This window comes from Vicugna pacos, chromosome 7 (genome assembly GCF_048564905.1).
Source record: "Vicugna pacos chromosome 7, VicPac4, whole genome shotgun sequence".
NCBI classification, from domain to species: domain Eukaryota; kingdom Metazoa; phylum Chordata; class Mammalia; order Artiodactyla; family Camelidae; genus Vicugna; species Vicugna pacos.
In genome coordinates, this window is record NC_132993.1 from 78,905,825 (window position 1) to 78,924,657 (window position 18,833).

Here is an 18,833-nt window from a genome sequence, read left to right on the forward strand (position 1 = left end):
AACAAGTATGGTAAGAAAGAGCAATGGGAACAAAAACACTCTTTAAAGTTTTTCATGTTAATAAGAAAAATGATTGCAAATAAGTCATTGATAGTGAAAATGGAAGTCTTAACATAGAGGAATGATTTTGAATCTGTTCCACCACTAGCTGAAGAGAGAAACATCCGTTTGTGGCCCAGATGGTTTATCTGGGTTCTCCGTCTTCACTGTTTAACTTCAGAAACCCACAGTCTGCAGAGTGAGCTCTCCCCCAGTTCATTATTCATCCCGGAACTTCTCCTGACTGTTGTTGTAAGTGAAGTCTTGATTCTAGCAAACTGCTCTTATTACCTCCCCTGATGCAGATCACCAACAAATGACCAGGGTGCCTGGAATCTTCCACCAGCAGCACATCATAAGAGGAAAAGAACAAGTAAGTAGTTTGGGTAGTCATTTAAATGTTTCTGTATAGAAAGCAGATCTAGAAATTTCAGGACTTGGTTTTAATGAGCTAAGAAATATCTCGAAATTGCAGGGGGTGGGGGCAGTGGTCATAAGGGTAAGGTCCTGAGAGAAAGGAAAAGTGATCATCCAACATCTCTCTTCCTTGTGAATTTATTCCTATGCATTTAAATATGTGTAGGGTAAGTCTGAGAAGTAATGGAAAAGGGATGGCATCTTGTGTGTATGAAACATCTTTGTTTACATTTTGGAAGGGGACATGGCATTGGCACTTTGATGACCTAGTCCATGTCAGGGAATCTGTTAGGTCTTTATACAGGCAAAATAGATCTTCTCATTCTCATATTTGCAACTGACAAGCCAACTTCATTGTTAAGTATTTGTCCCATTATTAGCCAGCTAATAACCTATTCCCAAAAGTCACACTGCCTTGGCAGTTTTGTCCATTTAAACCATGGAACTGATAAATTATTTTAAGTTTTCATTACTTTAAAATAATTTCAAACTTTGATCTTGTCTGCTTAGACTTGAGGACCACCAAAACTTTGAAACCAAGTCAGTAGTGTCATATTTGTTGTTCATAAGTCATATAAAACTATTTTGTTTCACACAAAAAGTATGTAAGCCCTACGTATTTTATATATATGTACTTTGCTAAAATGCATATTTCAGCACATTAATATTTAAATTATTATGCAAATTATGATTTTTAAAAATTACAATAAAATCTTATTTGAGAGTTGTAAATATGACTGTTTCAATAAAATTTTTTGTAAACAAAAATTCAGTTATTCTAAGAAGATTCCATAGTAGCAGAAGAAAAATTCTAAGCTATTGAGGCATTCATTATGGAGTAACTTCTCCCTCCGATGCAAACACTCAAACTCTGCTTCTGGCCACATGGGCAGGAGATACATGAAGAAAATGAAGACGGACCCTTCCAGAGAGGAAAGTCTGATCTGTTGATGCCTGGGTCTCATACTGTCTAATCAAAGGACATTTTTAAAAATTGTCAGATATGCATTAAGTACTTATTAACGCAGCAACGATTTTATGTAACATAACTGTATCTGCCCCTATGTAGAGTAAGGAGAAAGAGGTAAATATTGGCTTTTTGTTCTGGTTGTTTGACCTTAAGAATCTTAGCTTTATGTGGCTTTTTATCCTCCAGTTATAAAGCTGTCTGAAGCACACTGACTCACTTAAGTTTCCAGTAATGCAGGCAGTGTGACCTTCCGCATTTCACAGCTAGAGCTCGATGAGGCCAGGCGACACATGTGCACTCTCTCAGCGACTAAATCAAAGAGTGGCACTTAGACGCAGGAAGGTACTTTGCCAGGGCTGTCTTTCCGCTACAGAATCACTGCCATGTATATACCTGTACCTGAAAAACCTCAATGAGAACTAAACAGATACCCACCCTCAAACCGCAATTCTTCACCAAAGTGCAACACATCAGGCCAGGAAAATATTTAGATTATGGAAGAAGGAAAGAGTGCAGGTAATAGTACATTATATATTAATTCTTGCCCCAAAGCTGTTGACAGAGAATATTTTTTAATGTCTGATACACGTTCTTACGATAATTAACATGTAATTTACATTGTCTTTCTCTAGAGTATCTCAAATTGGATTTCTTTTTTTTAACTTTTTTTATTGACTTATAATCATTTTACAATGTTGTGTCAAATTCCAGAGTAGAGCACAATTTTTCAGTTATACATGAACATATATATATTCATTGTCATATTTTTTTCTCTGTGAGCTACCACAAGATCTTGTATATATTTCCCTGTGCTATAAAGTATAATCTTGTTTATCTATTCTACAATTTTGAAATCCCAGTCTATCTCTTCCCACCCCCACCCCCTTGGCAACCACCAGTTTATATTCTATGTCTGTGAGTCTATTTCTGTTTTGTATTTATGCTTTGTTTGCTTTTTTTTTTTAGATTCCACATATGAGCGCTCTCATATGGTATTTTTCTTTCTTTTTCTGGCTTACTTCACTTAGAATGACATTCTCCAGGAGCATCCATGTTACTTCAAATGGCGTTATGTTGTTGGTTTTTATGGCTGAGTAGTATTCCATTGTATAAATATACCACTTCTTCTTTATCCAGTCATCTGTTAATGGACATTTAGGATCTTTCCATGTCTTGGCTATTGTAAATAGTGCTGCTATGAACACTGGGGTGCAGGTGTCATTCTGAAGTAGGGTTCCTTCTGGATATATGCCCAGGAGTGGGATTCCTGGGTCATATGGTAAGTCTATTCCTAGTCTTTTGAGGAATCTCCACACTGTTTTCCATAGTGGCTGCATCAAACTGCATTCCTACCAGTAGTGTAGGAGGGTTCCCCTTTCTCCACAGCCTCTCCAGCATTTGTCATTTGTGGATTTTTGAATGATGGCCATTCTGACTGGTGTGAGGTGATATCTCATTGTAGTTTTGATTTGCATTTCTCTGATAATTAGTGATACTGAGCATTTTTTCATGTGTCTATTGATCATTTGTATGTCTTCCTTGGAGAATTGCTTGTTTAGGTCTTCTGCCCATTTTTGGATTGGGTTGTTTATTTTTTTCTTATTGAGTTGTATGAGCTACTTATATATTCTGGAGATCAAGCCTTTGTCGGTTTCATTTGCAAAAATTTTTTCCCATTCCGTATGTTGTCTTTTTGTTTTACTTACGGTTTCCTTTGCTGTGCAGAAGCTTGTATGTTTCCTTAGGTCCCATTTGTTTATTCTTGCTTTTATTTCTTCTAGGAGAAAATTTTTGAGATGTATGTCAGATAATGTTTTGCCTATATTTTCCTCTAGGAGGTTTATTGTATCTTGTCTTATGTTTAAGTCTTTGATCCATTTTGAGTTTATTTTTGTGTATGGTGTAAGGGAGTGTTCTAGCTTCATTGCTTTAAATGCTGCTGTGCAGTTTTCCCAACACCATTTGCTGAAGAGACTGTCTTTATTTCATTGTATATTCTTGCCTCCTTTGTCGAAGATGAGTTGACAAAAAGTTTGTGGGTTCATTTCTGGGCTCTCTATTCTGTTCCATTGGTCTATATGTCTTGTTTTTGTACCAATACCATGCTGTATTGATGACTGTAGCTCTGTAGAATTGTCTGAAGTCTGGGAGAGTTATTCCTTCAGCCTCTTTCTTTCTCTTCAGTAATGTTTTGGCAATTCTAGGTCTTTGATGGTTCCATATAAATTTTATTATGATTTGTTCTAGTTCTGTGAAATATGTTCTGAGTAATTTGATAGGGATTGCATTAAATCTGTAGATTGCCTTGGGTAGTGTGACCATTTTAACAATATTGATTCTTCCAATCCAAGAGCATGGGATATCTTTCCATTTTTTAAAGTCTTCTTTAATTTCCTTCATCAATGGTTTATAGTTTTCTGTGTATAATTCTTTCACCTCCTTGGTTAGATTTATTCTGAGGTATTTTATTATTTTGGGTGCTATTTTAAAGGGGATTGTTTCTTTATTTTCTTTTTCTGTTGATTCATCATTAGTGTAAAGAAATGCAACTGATTTTTGAATGTTAATCTTGTAACCTGCTACCTTGCTGAATTCTTCGATCAGCTCTAGTAGTTTCTGTGTGGACCTTTTAGGGTTTTCTATATATAGTAACATGTCATTGGCATATAGTGACACTTTTACCTCTTCTTTTCCAATTTGGATCCCTTTTATTTCTCTCTCTTGCCTGATTGCTGTGGCTAGGACTTCCAAGACTATGTTGAATAGGAGTGGTGATAGTGGGCATCCTTGTCTTGTCCCAGATTTTAGTGCGAAGATTTTGAGTTTTTCACCATTGAGTACTATGCTGGCTGTAGGTTTGTCATATATGGCTTTTATTATGTTGAGATATGTTCCCTCTATACCCACTTTGGTGAGTGTTTTTTATCATAAATGGGTGTTGAATTTTATCAAATGCTTTTTCTGCATCTATTGAGATGATCATGTGGTTTTTGTCCTTTCTCTTGTTGATGTGATGTATTACATTGATTGATTTGTATATGTTGAACCACCCTTGTGTCCCTAGGATTAACCCCACTTGGTCATGATGTATAATCTTTTTTATGTGTTGTTGGATTCTATTTGCTAATATTTTGGTGAGGATTTTGGCGTCTATGTTCATCAGTGATATTGGCCTATAATTCTCTTTTTTGGTAGTGTCTTTGCCTGGTTTTGGTATCAGGGTGATGGTGGCTTCATAGAATGAGTTTGGGAGTACTCCCTCCTTTTCAATCTTCTGGAAGAGTTTGAGAAGGACTGGTATGAGTTCTTCTTTGTATGTTTGGTAGAATTTCCCCAGTGAAGCCGTCCAGTCCTGGACTTTTATTTGTCGGGAGGTTTCAAATTGGACTTCTTGACAGTAGGAGGGACGATTTTTAACAGATCTGATGTGAACGTGTGTTCTGGGTGTATCCTGATCCTGCCTTTATTTAAAATGTATTTTTCAGGGGGCAGGGTACAGCTCAGTGGTAGAGTGTGTGCTAAGCATGCAGGAGGTCCTGGGATCAATTCCAAGTACCGCCATTAAAAATAAATAAATAAATAAAATTAATTTTGTTCATCATGAATTTTTGCATTAATTTTGATTAAAAGCATTGCATTAAAATATTTTTAATTTTGATTACTGAGTTTTTAGCCCTTCCTTAAATTTTATGCCAGAGGCTAACATGCCTTATGCTAAGTGCCACCCTGGTAAGTGAGTTTAGACATACGTGTTAATGGAATGAATGCTTGAATGCACAGTTACAACTTGTATATTCAGACAATATTACGTTTGTGATTTCGTTTCACTCATCTCAGTCTCTTCAATATGTTTGGGTCATGAAATGGAGTCTGGCAATATTTATTGCGGACTCGGTTTTAGGCTTGTAAATAATTGGCTGGGATGGGGAAACTCAATACGATTAATGTGCAGTTGCTGAACAGTTTCAATATACTCATTGTAATTTTGTAAAACTTTTGATTTAGGGGTTTTGGGTCCTTTAAGCATCTTGCGGTAAAACATGGAGTCGATGAATACAACCACCCTATCCAACGCTTCGAATAGAGACCCAGGCCACTGTGATGCGCACTGCCGGACAATTCTGATAACCGTCTATGGCGTGGTTTTGCTGGGAGGCACCGCTGGAGCTGTTACAATGTCATGTATGATGTTCAAAAGGAATAGCCAATCCGTGGTTGCCATGATCGTTCTCAACATCCTAGTGCTGCACTCGATCCTCCTGGTCAGCCTGCCCTTCCGCCTCAGCTATTACGTCTTAGTCGTCTGGGAGTTTGGAACCTTTACCTGCCGATTGGTTAGCAGCATAATATATGGTCATATGTACCTCACGTTTGTTTTCTATGTGGCCATCATCATACTCCGATTGCTCATCTATTTTAAAAAACTCCAAATGCAGCAGTTCCAAAAGCACCACGCGGTGGTTTTAAGCATTATTATTTGGATGGTGGGTAGCGTCATTTTTTTGCTCATTTTTTTTTTACAGTATGGCATCGACCCAAGTTACTCAGAACAGCAACGATGCTTTGAGTTCTACAAAGACCTCAATCGCAGGGAATTCATTACCTTGAACTACTCCATGATTGTCATTCTGATGACAACGGTTGTGACCCTCTTTCTGATACAGACGGGTGTCATCCTTCAGCTGGCAAAGGCTCTTTGGCCTGACCTGTGGGCCCACCAAGAGTACAGAGCTCAAATCAAGAGCTTCTTCTTCCTCCTAGTAATAGTTGTCTGTTTTGTACCCCACCATGCCTTCCGGGTACACTTCATTCAAAATTATTCACAGAGAGAAAAGTCTGAGTTAATTCTCTACAATGAAATTTTTGTTGCTTTAACTACTGTCTGTTGCCTGGATATGCTGTGTTTTGTAGGTGGAATTATCCATTAAATATTCCCATGCCACTTGCTTTGTGGTCAGTTTCCCACCGTTGTGATAAAAAAGTTTCAACTGAATGGGTGCTTCCATGACGTCAACATTTGAAAAATCCTCTGCTCTTACTCACCACCAGAATTGCTACCAGGAAAAGGTCGTGAAGAATGATTTTTCCTCCCTTCTCAGAAAACTGTTGTCAGTTCTTCATTAGCATAGAATATGCTCTATCATCCTAGCTCTGCACAAGCTGACCCCAACCATCCAGACTCAACTCCTACCTCTTTCTTCATGAGATGTTTTCTCCGCTAAGCATAGCTACTGGCTTTCCCCGTGCACTCTCCAGCCTGCCCTCTTCTCTGCATTTACTCTCACTGAGCATCCTAGGATGATCTTTCTCTCTACTTCTAAAGTATCTATTCTTCAAGGTCCAGAGAACCTGACGATAAGGACTCTACAGAAGCCTTAGCTTATTCAACTTATGCTCAACTTGAGACAGCTGCATCTTGAACAGCACTGATAGCCAGTAGAGCTACGGCTGCGGTATTTGGAGGAAAGGATTAGCTCAGATGGTCAAGAGACTTAGAGGAAGACCTTTCAGGATTGAAAGGGCATTGATGTGGTTTGATTCTGAATAAGACATACTAGTTCCTCAGGAAGCCGAGGTTACCTCCTAGACCTACCTCCCCAGACATGGATCCAAGAAGCAGGAAAAGAAATAGGAAAAGGTTGAAGCCAGCTGGACTTAGTCTAAGTGTGCTGACAGACAGACTGTATTAGAGCCCATGGCTTTGAGCTTGTTCAAGACACCCTATTGACCAAGTAGTGTTATTACATAATTAAATCAACACTGGTATCAGCTAAAGTCAATAAAAACACCAACATAACCAACTCCGATTCCACTTATCAGATATAGAAACTGACATGCCCTTATGCTTTGCTTATAATAATGCTATACCTTCGAGACTGAATTTAATGAATCAAATAACCCAATAATGCCCTTACTGGGTAAGAAGGCAACAGTTTATGCAAAGGAGTTTTTGAGTCATCTGGAGAACTGGATCCAAAAATGCTTAGTAATTATGGAATCTTGGGTGAGGTATTTATCATGTCTGAGCCATGGTTTCCTGTGTCACAGGGTTTGGTAAAGCTGAAACAAGATAACTGCATGTGTAAAACAGTGGCATCACGCCTGGCATGTGGTATTTAGGAAAATATTACTTCTTTCCCTAATTCAGTGACACCTTTTTGCAAGAAAATTTAAATGCAGGTCCAAAATGTTAATCCATATGGAATTATAGACCATATATTTTATATCTATATATTTTAGAGGCTTGACTGTTATTGATCAATATTAATCTCATGCTTAATGTCATTATTAAATCTATAACCAAATGGATAATTATTCCTCTTTTTGCCTGTAAGAACTTGCCATTATTATTGTTATGGTAATTATTAATTATACTCCAAAATACTACAGTAGAAACACTAAATCCTGCTGTCATAGAACAAGATAACTAGCAGTGTACCTAAATTACATGTAATCACTTTTTAGCGGGGTTTGGTATGTCTTAAGTAATAGTCACCTCAAGATGAATTATGATTCATTATAATCAGGATACAGTCAGTACTCAACTTACTAATGCATTGGGTTCTATGAGTTTGCTCACCATAAGCTGGAGACTGTACTAAGCATTTTATCTATTTTAAATCATTGAATCCACACAGAAGTCATTAAATAGACTCTGTTGTTGGCTCCAGTAACAACTACAGAGAGCTTAGGAAACTTGCCTAAGGTCAGAAAGACTACCCCTATCTAATATCGCTTCATGGGGATTTCATAGAAAATGTGTGTCTGTTGGGCAAGGGTTGGGGGGGGAAGAGAAGAGATTAGCTAGAAAAAGCCTTAATGTAATAATTTTATTTATTCACAAATTACTGACCACACAGAGCAAGGTCGATCCTACATGCCATTTCTCAAACCCAACACTACTGTGCACAAGGGCTTTTGCCCGATGATGTTTTTCCTGGGGATTCACCAATTCTGTGCATCATAAACTCCTAATTTAATTGTTAATAGTGGTAATGAGTCTTCTCTTATTTATTTAAAAAAAATTTTTGGCGAGGAAGGTAATTAGGTTTACTTATTTGTTTTATTTTTAGAGGAGGTACTGGGGATTGAACCTAGGACCTTGTATATGCTAAGCCTGCACTCTACCACTTGAGCTATAACATCCCCCATAAGTCTTCTCTTTCCTTCTTGCCACCCTAAAATCCCTGAGCTCATGATCTTCCCTCCAGGTCTGAACCTCCTTTCACACCCCACATTCATGTGAAAAGCATCATTCACTCACCCAAACTCCAAACTTGAATTTTCTTTAATTTTTCCCACTTGCTCCCCCTACAAAGAGTTACTCCCTGAGTCCCATTGATACAAACCCCCAAATATCACGAGAGTCTGTCTCTTTCGCTGTGTACCTCTGGTCTCTGCCTTCATTTAGGTCTTCAGCCCAGCTCTTCTGTGTTGCTGCAATAGATCTCAATTTGTTATCTCCTGTTTCACCTCCCCAACCACATGTGCTTCAATTGCCAGACTGATGGTCGCAGTGGTTTTCCTAGAACTGAAACATTTTTATGTCAACCATCTATTGTAAATCCTTCCACTTTAAACTTTGAGAAGCTTCACACTGTTTTCACATAGAGCCCACATAGAGCTTGTGGGACTTCCTGTGCTCCAGTCACAGTTGACCTTTCCAGACAACGCAACTCTACACAGATCTTTCATTTCAGACAGAGCATCACGTTCATAGTTCCCTCTCTATGTTAGACTCTTTCGTCCCCTACGGCTTGGCACATCCTGTTTTCTCCACCTTGAAGTCACCTTTCTCCCTTGTCCTCCCTTCATTCCCAACTGCCTCACTCTGCCCCCTGCTTAGCTCTACTTTACCTTTGGCTCTTGCCTCCAATCCTTTACAGAGAGTGGTGGGAGTAATTGATTACTCTTATTTGTCTTTTGCAAATGCTCACGTGCCAGATCTCATGGTGCCCCTTCCCTGTCTGCAGACTGAGTTAAGACCCTCCTCTTTAACCAGATCCCCTGTAATCCTATGTATAGCTCTATTCCAGCACCTAGCACGCTAAGACACAGTGCTAGAGTGAGAGAGAGCACATATAAGATACTAAAGGATATTTCTGTCTCTTCAGGGGTTAAAATATTACATGTTTTCATTATCCTCAAAGCCTTAATTTTGTATTAATTTTGTATTAAGAGAGTCTTAATATAAAATATAAAAGAGAGTCTTATTATTTGGATGATATTTAACTTGGAATTCAGAATCTGGAATTTTTGACCTAAAGGAGATAGGGAAAATGAACAAAAATTTGCATAAATTTCTCCTAGATCAACTAGTTTGTTTCTATCTCTCGCTAAAGTGATGAACTTAAAGTAAATCCCAAAACTATTTATTTTCTTCTGACTTACCTGGACCAGATTGAATTTAAAAATAGGAGATTTGTGTATCCTCATTAAGGAGTCTATAATTGTGTCAAGAATATCTGCTATTTCCGAATGCACTAATTTGCCAATAAATTTTTGAGCGTTTATGTGTAAGTGGTGATGCTAGGTGCCAGGGAGAACCACGAGAGGAAGTGAGTAAAGTGAAAATAATTAGTCAGGTCGGCAACCTAGTTTCTCCCCTCTGGGTTTTCACATATATTTAGAGATTCAGAGAACCTACTGGTGAAACAGTGAGGTGCTGATAAACCTATGACTCAAGGAAGAAATTGAGTATTATAGATAGCACTGCCTGAGGGCAAAAAAAAAAAAAAAAGAAAAAAAAAGGCAGGTCAGTGTAGGAATGAGCACCTTCCAAGAAACTTGAAAGATAATGTCAAGTATATGCAAGAAGCAAACCAAACCACCAGGATGTTCAGGAGTAACACCTCTCACAGGCTATTTGGCATTTATAACTTATGCTCTCGTATACTCACGTATAATACATTTTCTCTTAAATAACATTTGCAGAGTACACTTGTCCTTGAAGTCAGCACTGGGAGGACCCAGATCAAAACCTTCTTGAGTTGACATTTGAAAGCCTCAACAGTCAAACTTTTTGCCATGAGTAGGAATAACGCTTAAAAACCCACTTTCATCCATGTGTCTTGAACACTGGTAAATGTCTGTGCTCCTTTGAGAACAGATTGAAACTTCTTTTTGTAGCAGTGATGTTTTCCCTTAAATAGGAAAAGCATCATGTGAAGACTCTGTCCGACATACGTGCATGAACATTTGTGGCTAAATGCTTCCTGTAGGTGCTGCACAATAACTTCTTTTTGGGTTGACAAGAAAAGTGTCATTAAAAAGAGATTTCCAGCTGTTGCACATGGGTTGCGGCCCAGGAAGCAACTCTAGGGTTAAGGGATACAATGGACCTTCGTAGACAGGATTCTCTTTCCCACAGTGGACCAAATGGATGAACAGAATTACCTACAGGAGGATTTCTGAATAGGACCTTACTCTATATCAAGGATGCATATATAAAGGGCATGTATTGTCCCTGCACTTCACCATCGGGTGCTTTAGAAGGAGTATTATATATTTTCCATAACTATTTTGTATTATGTGTATTCCATATCTATTTCACCAGGGTTAGTTTGTCAGTAAATTGACTCTTGGGGTCAACCCAATAGGTGGCCTAGAGGAAGAGGCTCTTAAAGTGGAGAGCTGTGTCCCTGTGCTGTTGCCAACATGAGCCCAAATGAATACTTACATTCCCCAGAGATTTACCAGATGGCTTTCTTGGGGAACCTATGAGAAAAATGGGAATTGAAACACTAACACTTGTGAAATGGACTCCAGGTGACTAACTGTTAGCCTAAAATCAAGGAATAGTTTTGCATGTTGGAAAAAACAAACTGAATGGGGTGGTGCATGGTGGGAAGTGTGTTCCCAGGCTGCTCAGAATCGGAACGAACACCAGCAGGGAATGTCAGCAGTTATAGTTGTACTTGTCTTTCTTGCGCAAATCAGAGAAATAAGAAGTTTGTGAGAAAGACGCCACCTCAGAAGAACAGAGTGACCCATGTGAAACTCGCTAAAAGCTGGGAATTAAACTGGAAGTTATGCACACAAATTGGACCCCATGTATAGATCTTACTAGAGAATCCACCCCAATAAAAGTGCGCACAAAATAATTCCCAGGGCAAGCCAGCCACTGACTCTATCTACCAGGACAGAACAGGTCTCACACTGAGAAGGGGTGAGGAGGAAGAAGTCAACCTGGGGCAATGAAGAAAGTAAGTTAGACCACCAGAGACGTAGTAGCCAGGAAGACTCAGAAGCACCATCTCTTGAAAATTCTCTACTACAGGAAATTAAAGAAAACTTGAGGGAAGTTTGGTTTTTAAGAAAAGTTAAGAATCATAAAGTCATGGGGGGGGCAATAATCACAGGGGAGATGGCTGTGATGACAAGTCAGCAGGTTAATATCCAGCCAACATGGTTGAACGAGCTGGTGCCAGAAAGATGCCCAGCCTAGGTCTAACATGTGAAAATACTGAATAAAATAACTCAAATATTTAAAAAAAATTTTATACAATTTTTAATTTAGCTGGAAACTAAGAGAACGAAATATCTAGGACAGAGAAGCCGAAGAGGAAATTGAGGTTGTTGGGGTGAGCTGACTGAACCAGAAAGAATTCACTAGGGTGTTAGGATGGAGAACAAGCCTTAACAGATGGGGCTGGAATTCTGACATCTACTTCTGCATATGTTCACATACTAAAGAGCTGAGAGTCCAGAATTCATCATTAGCTGCAATTACTTGTACACTGCTAGAAATCAAGATGGGCTGTCCTTCTCCCCCCCCCCTTTTCCCTTTGGTAACCAGAAGTTTGTTTTCTATGTCTGTGGGTCTCTTTCTGTGTTGTAAATAAGTTCATTTGTGTCATTTTTTTTAGATTCCACATACAAGTGATATCATGTATTTGTCTTTATCTAACTCACTTCACTTAGTATGATTATCTCTAATTTCATCCATGTTGCTGCAAATGGCATTATTTCATTCTTTTTAATGGCAGAGTAGTATTCCATTCCATTCGACATCTTCTTTTTCATTCATCTGTCAATGGACAGTTAGGTTGTTTCCATGTCTTCGCTATTGTAAGTAGTGCTGCTATGAACATTGAGGTGCGTGTATCTTTTCAAATTGGAGTTTTCTCCAGATATATGCCCAGGAGTAGGATTGCTGGATCATATGGTAAATCTAGTATTAGTTTTTTAAGGACTTCCCATATTGTTTTCCATAATGGCTGCACCAAACTACATCAATGCAGTGCAGGAGGGTTCCCTTTTCTTCATACCCTCTCCAGTATTTTTTTTTTGATGGACTTTTTAATGATGGCCATTCTGATGGGTGTAAGTTTTGATTTGCATCTCTCTGATACTTAGTGATGTTGAGCATCTTTTCATGTGCCTGTTGGCCATCTGGGTGTCTTCGTTGGAGAGATGCCTTATTGAGGTCTTCTGCCCATTTTGATTGGGTTTTGTTGTTGTTATTGAGTTGTATGAGCTGTTTGTATATTCTGGAAGTCAAGCCCTTGTTAGTTGCTTCATTTGCTAATATTTCTCTGAGGGCTGTCCTGTTTCTGAAATGGGACTATAAACATTTCCCTCCAACTAGTTTAGTAATAGGAGCAAGGATGCTTGCCAGCCATGGGAATTCTATGTGGATAAAAAGTCACTGATGAGAAATTCAGGTCCCAAAATTGTGCTAGTCGTAGATAAGGATGTGGATTTTCAGCTAAGGGAAGTAGGAAATCTAAGCTGAGAAGTTACAACTCGTCTGGTACTCTAAACACTGATGGGGGCAGGCAAAGGCACATGGGGCATCATTGTGTCAGCATGTTTCCGTTGTCGGGTCAAAGGGGTTCATACCAAAAGCAATTCCTGCTAGAAATTAGTTCACAGAAAAAGTCACAAACACCCAAAACAAACAAAACACTACTCCCAAAATAAAACCCCCAAACACCATGAAAGATAGTCACCTGACCCAATACATCAGGTAGACTTGTATCCTAAGAAGAAGAGAAAACAGAGCAAGCTGAAAAAGATGTTAAATGTAAAAGAATTCATTTGGCACGAAAAGGAGAGTTTGTTTTTTAAAGTTACTCTAAAAATTCCGATATAAATTCTACAAATGACATAACGAAATAAATACACACACAGACACACATCAAGATTTTACAAGACGAAGAAAGATGGTCCAGAGCAACGGCCCCAGATCGGAGAAGAGCAAGGAGAGGACAGCGAAACGAACGCAGTGGTGAGACTCAGGATTGAATCCTGGATCGGAAGAAGGACATTCTTGAAAAAGGATGAAAGATTTGTGTGAGGCCTATAGTGTAGTTAACGCTGTACCAACATTAGCTTCCCGGTTTCGGTAAGTGTACTACGGCTAGGAGAATTGGGAGAGACTGACTGGAGCTGGACTTCTGAGAGTCCTCCGCTCCCACCCGAGGCGCGTGCGATTCGTACCGCGAATCATGACCAGCCCGCGGGAGGCGGCAGGCGGCAGGCGCAGCCGCCGACGGCACCTGCGCTGCGCAGGCGCACCTTGGAGGCGGAGGGGAGCTGCTGGGGGCACCCGGCGGCGAGGCGGCGGCAAGAGGCGGACGAACTTCGGGGCCGACTGCTCTCCTAACCGCTGCCCAGGTCTGCGCGCTGGGGTTGTGGCCCTCGAGCTGGGAGGACGGGGCTCGCGGGGAGCCAAACGGCTGGCAGGAAACGTTGGCTTCCTGGTCCTACAGCCGGACCAGCGCAGGCAGAGGCACAGCGGGAACCTGGCCACCCGCCCCAGACCTGCTCGGCGCCCCGGGTACTTGGGCTTGGCTGAACTCTTCCCGCAAAAACACACGCCTCTCGGTAAGGAAGCAGATTTAGATCCTGGGGGGTTGTCAGTTCTTTAAATGTCCCAATGTAGCAACTAGAGGGGGGTCCGTGATGTGTAAGGCATGTCAGAGAATCTCACACCCTTTGCTGGATGTAGTCTTGCTGTTTGTGGTCACTCCTTTGTTTCGCACTGGTGTCCGCGGTCACCCACACAGTCAGACCCACGTCTAAACGTGCCTGACACCAGCGAATAGGGCGTTTGGGCCTCGCTGATTTAACATCTGCGGAAAGTTTACGTTGTGCTCCAGAACGCACTGGTGGCCTCGTTTTAAAAATTAAATCTTGGAGAGGGACCCAAGGAAGATCCACGAACATGCTGTAGACGGTGAACATGTGTGCACATGGAAACAGAGTGAACAAACACTCTGTACTACTTCAGGAAAGCAAAATATTTTTGAGGAACTGTGACTCCTAACTTTCTTTCCTTTTTATTTTTTTGAAGAAGCTAATGCTTTACTGGGGGTTCAGTCACAGGAAATCTAAGGTGAAGGACAGTGGGTGCCTTGCAGAGCTGGCCATAGCTTTGCAAAATATACAACTACTTGCTGTCTTGCAGAACATTTAAAATTTTTTCATACAGTTTTTCAAGGTTACTTGCCATTTAGTTATTTCAAAATGTTGGCGATTGGCTACATTCTCCATGTTGTACATCATTGAGCCTGTCTTACACTCAGTAGTTTGTACCCCTCACTCCCCCACCCCCGAACCACCAGTTTGTTCTCCATACCTGTGAGTTTGCTTATTTCATGTCTTACTTTGCTTCCGAATTACTGGGAGAGTGAGATAGTGTGGCTACTGCAAGCATTGCAAGAGAGGGACATTATTTAAGTTTCCTTTTAAATGTATTCTATTTTTCTTCCCTTTTGTCACGTGATAGTGGCTGAATGGCAAGCAAAAAGCGAGAAATCCAGCTGCAGGTGGGCACGACACACCGACAGGTCTTGACTTGGTGCGTTGGCCCTGAAGGCCTTTGACAGAGCCCTCCTTTTTGCAGGCGGTCATCAATAATCAGAGCCTGTGGGATGAGATGTTGCAGAACAAAGGCCTAACAGGTACAGGAGCTCCCCAGTTGTTTGCTGTCTGGAGCTGAGCCCGGGGCACCTTGTGGCACCCCAACACCGAGCACTGCTCCCCACTTCCCAGAGTCAAAACCTGCTCCGTCTTTGCCCTGCTCCTGCCACAAGGCTGGGATAAGCTGCTATCATTCTAGGCTCTATGACTGTGTTCTTTCATAAATATTCTCATTTTCTAGTGATTGATGTTTACCAAGCCTGGTGTGGACCTTGCAAAGCAATGCAGACTTTATTCAGAAAATTGAAAAATGAAGTGAACGAAGATGAAATTCTGCATTTTGCCGTAGTAAGAATTTCATTTCCAGTAGACTATTGCTTTCTTGTTACTTTCAGGGTTGAAGTATTCTCTTTAAGGACTGTCTTAATTTAAGCGACCTGTCAACTCATCAAAATGGACAGTATTTACTCAGCAATTTTACTATATATTTAATTCTTCTGGCTCTGAGAATGAATGTGATTTTTATCCTATTCCTATAATGCTGCGGTTGTTTACCATGGTTGTGAACATTAGAAAAACATAAAGATGGGTATCTGTCTATTGCCATGTTTCTTTTCACCTGATCGTATGGTGTGTGCTCAGAATAAGGGCTGCAAATCCCATTTACTGGGTAGCATTGGATAAGACTCTGGGCCTTTATCCAGTTAACAATTTTAAATCGGTAGCGATTTCCCCCTCCCTTATCTGCCTCCCACATGTGACAGTGAATTAAAATATAACAGCCAAACTCATCAATTTATCTACATCAAATTATTAACTGCTTAGAGCTAATATCAACTGCTTCTTGTCTCATATGGTAGCCACTGGGCATAAGTGGCTTTTGAGCACTTGAAATACAGCTAGTGTCATTGAGGAGTTGAATTTTTAATTTTAATTAATTTAAATTTATATTTAAAAAGCTACTCAATTCAGTTATTGTAAAACTTAACTGAACTGAGCAACTTAGGTATGTGAATCTACCTTTTTGACTGTAAATTTTATTAAATCTAGTTAAAGGTCAGTTATTTATGATTAAAATTTAGCCCACAAATTGAGATGTACCCTAAGTATAAAACACACACTAGATTTTGAAGACTTACTGTGAAAAAGAGAATGTGAAATAGCTCATTAATAATTTTTGCATTGATTACATGTTAAAATGATCATTTGGGGATGTACTGGATTAAGTAAAATATATTATTAGATTATATTCACTTTTTTTGTAGTTTAAAAATGTGACTGTTAGGGAATTTAAAAGTATATATGTGATCACATTCTATCTATTGGACAGAAACACATCCAGACCAGCTGGACCTAAGATGCAGAAGCAGATAACTCATGTGTTACTTACTCACAATCCCTGATGCAAACATGAAACCTCAAGCCGCTGTATGTTATGTGCACAGGCCTCCATGACCCCTTTCAACCCAGACCTGGGTTGAAAGATGAATTTGCTTACTGACCTTAACCTGTGTTAGACTGTCCATTCCCTTTTGCAGACACATTGTCCATCAAGGTTACAAATAAGCAGTCTAAAGCTTAGAAATTTACCTATTACAATTTTGTCTCTTAAAGAGGGTAGGTTGCAAAGAAAAAAAACTAAGGAACCAACAAAGAGAAAAGGAAAAATAAAAAGACAAAGGGTAGGTGGTCATACACAATCATTAAATCATTTTGTCTATAGGTTGACTTTGTCTTCTGAAATAGGGCCCTGTGATTTTTTAAATAACTTGCTTAACTTTGAATCATCAGAACCGCCTGAGTAGAGCTGGACTGTGAGTCTAGATTTGGTGCTTGGTCTAACAGGGATTGCCACGTGCAACAGACAATGGGTTGGTATAAGAAGTTACAAGAAAATATCAGAATGATCTAACAGCTGGTGTATGGATTATGGAGAAACAAGGATAAGAAAATTCTCGTGAATCCTGGCAGTGGTAGCAGTACACATTCACGAGCAAGGGGTTGTGGGGAAACTCAAGGGTCTAAGAGGAAATTGGGTCAATGGGGAGAGACCGATAAGGCAGATCCCCTGCTACCAGTCAGGCTACCTGGAGGGGGACTAGGACATAGAAATGCAAGGCCAGAAGAAAGCGCACCCTGACGTTGTGTTCCCTGGTGGTCCAGAGTCCTTGAATCTCTCCTTGTTTATAGAGTCGGAGTAGGAACAAACCTGGAGTATGTGTGTGGGCTGGGCACCATGGTGCAGGCTGAGGAGTAGGTGCGGAAGGATCAGCCCACACGGTTTGCTGGGCTCCATTTCAGCACAGCTCAGAGCTGTGTGAGGATACAGGTCTTAACAGTGCCTCCTCCCACCCAGAGGCTTCAGACTGTGTCCTCCCTGCAAGAACCCAGCCAGACAGGATTCTTCAGCCTACCTCGCAAGGAGTCAGTTCCACCAACATGTCTGTCCCACTGGGAAGTGCTAATGCAGTCTTTCCAAAATATGTCCTATTCATAATGCCAGCATCTGTTGAATTTAACAGAAAAAAAGTGCACTGTCTCTGGTTTCTCTGTTATGTTTGAGTACATCTGACAACAGTACATTGACATAGATTGATGCTATTTTTCTGCGACGACCTGCTCATAGATGGTGAAAAAAAGGTCTCCAAACTTCCTTTGGAATCAATGGAGGGGCGCCCTCTGCTGGACATTTTGTTTCCTGCAGTTAACCAAGGAATGGGACCCTATCTGAACTTGTAAATTTAAGTCCAAAATGAAAACTTACAAGGTTGATTACCAGTTGAAATCATCCCAAGCTGAATGGTCAGTATAAAAATTTCTTCTATTATGTGCCCTTTTAAAAGACTTGAAGACTTGTACGAACATTGTGCCTATGCATATAAAAATTCAGTAAATATTACCAGTTTTTAAGCAATATTGTAATCAAATACTTTAATTGTGATATAAAATTGTGATACTTATGATATAAAAATGGCAATGATGATACCTAGACTACTTTTAAATATAATCTTTGACTACTGTCCTTTAATATTATAGATTAGTTCCTTTCAACCGCCCCGCCTCCCTTTTTTTTTTTTTAAAGCAGTAGGACCTAATTTTTTGACGAGGAAGAAAGAAAATGATGTAGAATCCAACATACTAAAAAACAATTACGACACAGCACTTCTGACTGACACAGGGCTGAGGGACCCTGGCTTGACTAGAAATCCCAGTTTGAAAACAAGTGCCTTTGGTTGAAAAAACAATTCTTACAGAAAATCCTACCAAACGATCCCATCCTGACAGCTGGCCCAAGGAGCGTTATGTTAATAGGCAGGAACGCACAGTTATTAATATATACTTATTTATATAATCAGTTTACGATAACTTGAAATTTGTGGGAAAATTTAAAATCCAAGACTGAAATTTGACGACCAATTTATTCAAGAAGCACTTAGTAAGCGTCTCTTTCTGTATGGCCCTGTGAGTGATGAGGGAGAGGGGTGACACGCGAGGGTGAACGTGAGACATCACCCCTCTCGTCTCCCAGAGGAGACGA

The 18,833-nt window shown here is 40.0% G+C and overlaps 2 protein-coding genes across 6 annotated transcripts in view; both read left to right on the forward strand.

The window, feature by feature from the left end:
- Positions 1 to 295: 295 nt before the first annotated feature.
- LOC102537017 (probable G-protein coupled receptor 141) lies at positions 296 to 6,354 on the forward strand. The gene is made up of 2 exons (XM_006198578.3): positions 296 to 412; positions 5,432 to 6,354. Exon 2 carries the CDS (start codon positions 5,467 to 5,469, stop codon positions 6,352 to 6,354), a length of 888 nt encoding a protein of 295 aa, XP_006198640.1. The 5' UTR covers positions 296 to 412; positions 5,432 to 5,466.
- Positions 6,355 to 13,963: 7,609 nt separating this feature from the next.
- NME8 (NME/NM23 family member 8) overlaps positions 13,964 to 18,833 on the forward strand; it is a 32,853-nt gene continuing 27,983 nt past the window's right edge. For 4 of the 5 annotated variants that reach the window (XR_012074591.1, XM_072965225.1, XM_072965228.1 and 1 more), the window contains exons 1-4: positions 13,964 to 14,257; positions 15,162 to 15,201; positions 15,279 to 15,336; positions 15,537 to 15,643. Coding sequence is in view for 4 of the 5 variants with exons in the window: in XM_072965225.1 (XP_072821326.1) it covers positions 15,169 to 15,201; positions 15,279 to 15,336; positions 15,537 to 15,643 (198 nt within the window). In the remaining variant the exon portion in view is untranslated. Of the gene's footprint in view, positions 14,258 to 15,161; positions 15,202 to 15,278; positions 15,337 to 15,536; positions 15,644 to 17,921; positions 18,098 to 18,833 lie in introns of those variants that run through there. The other variant, XM_072965227.1, reaches the window with a different exon arrangement.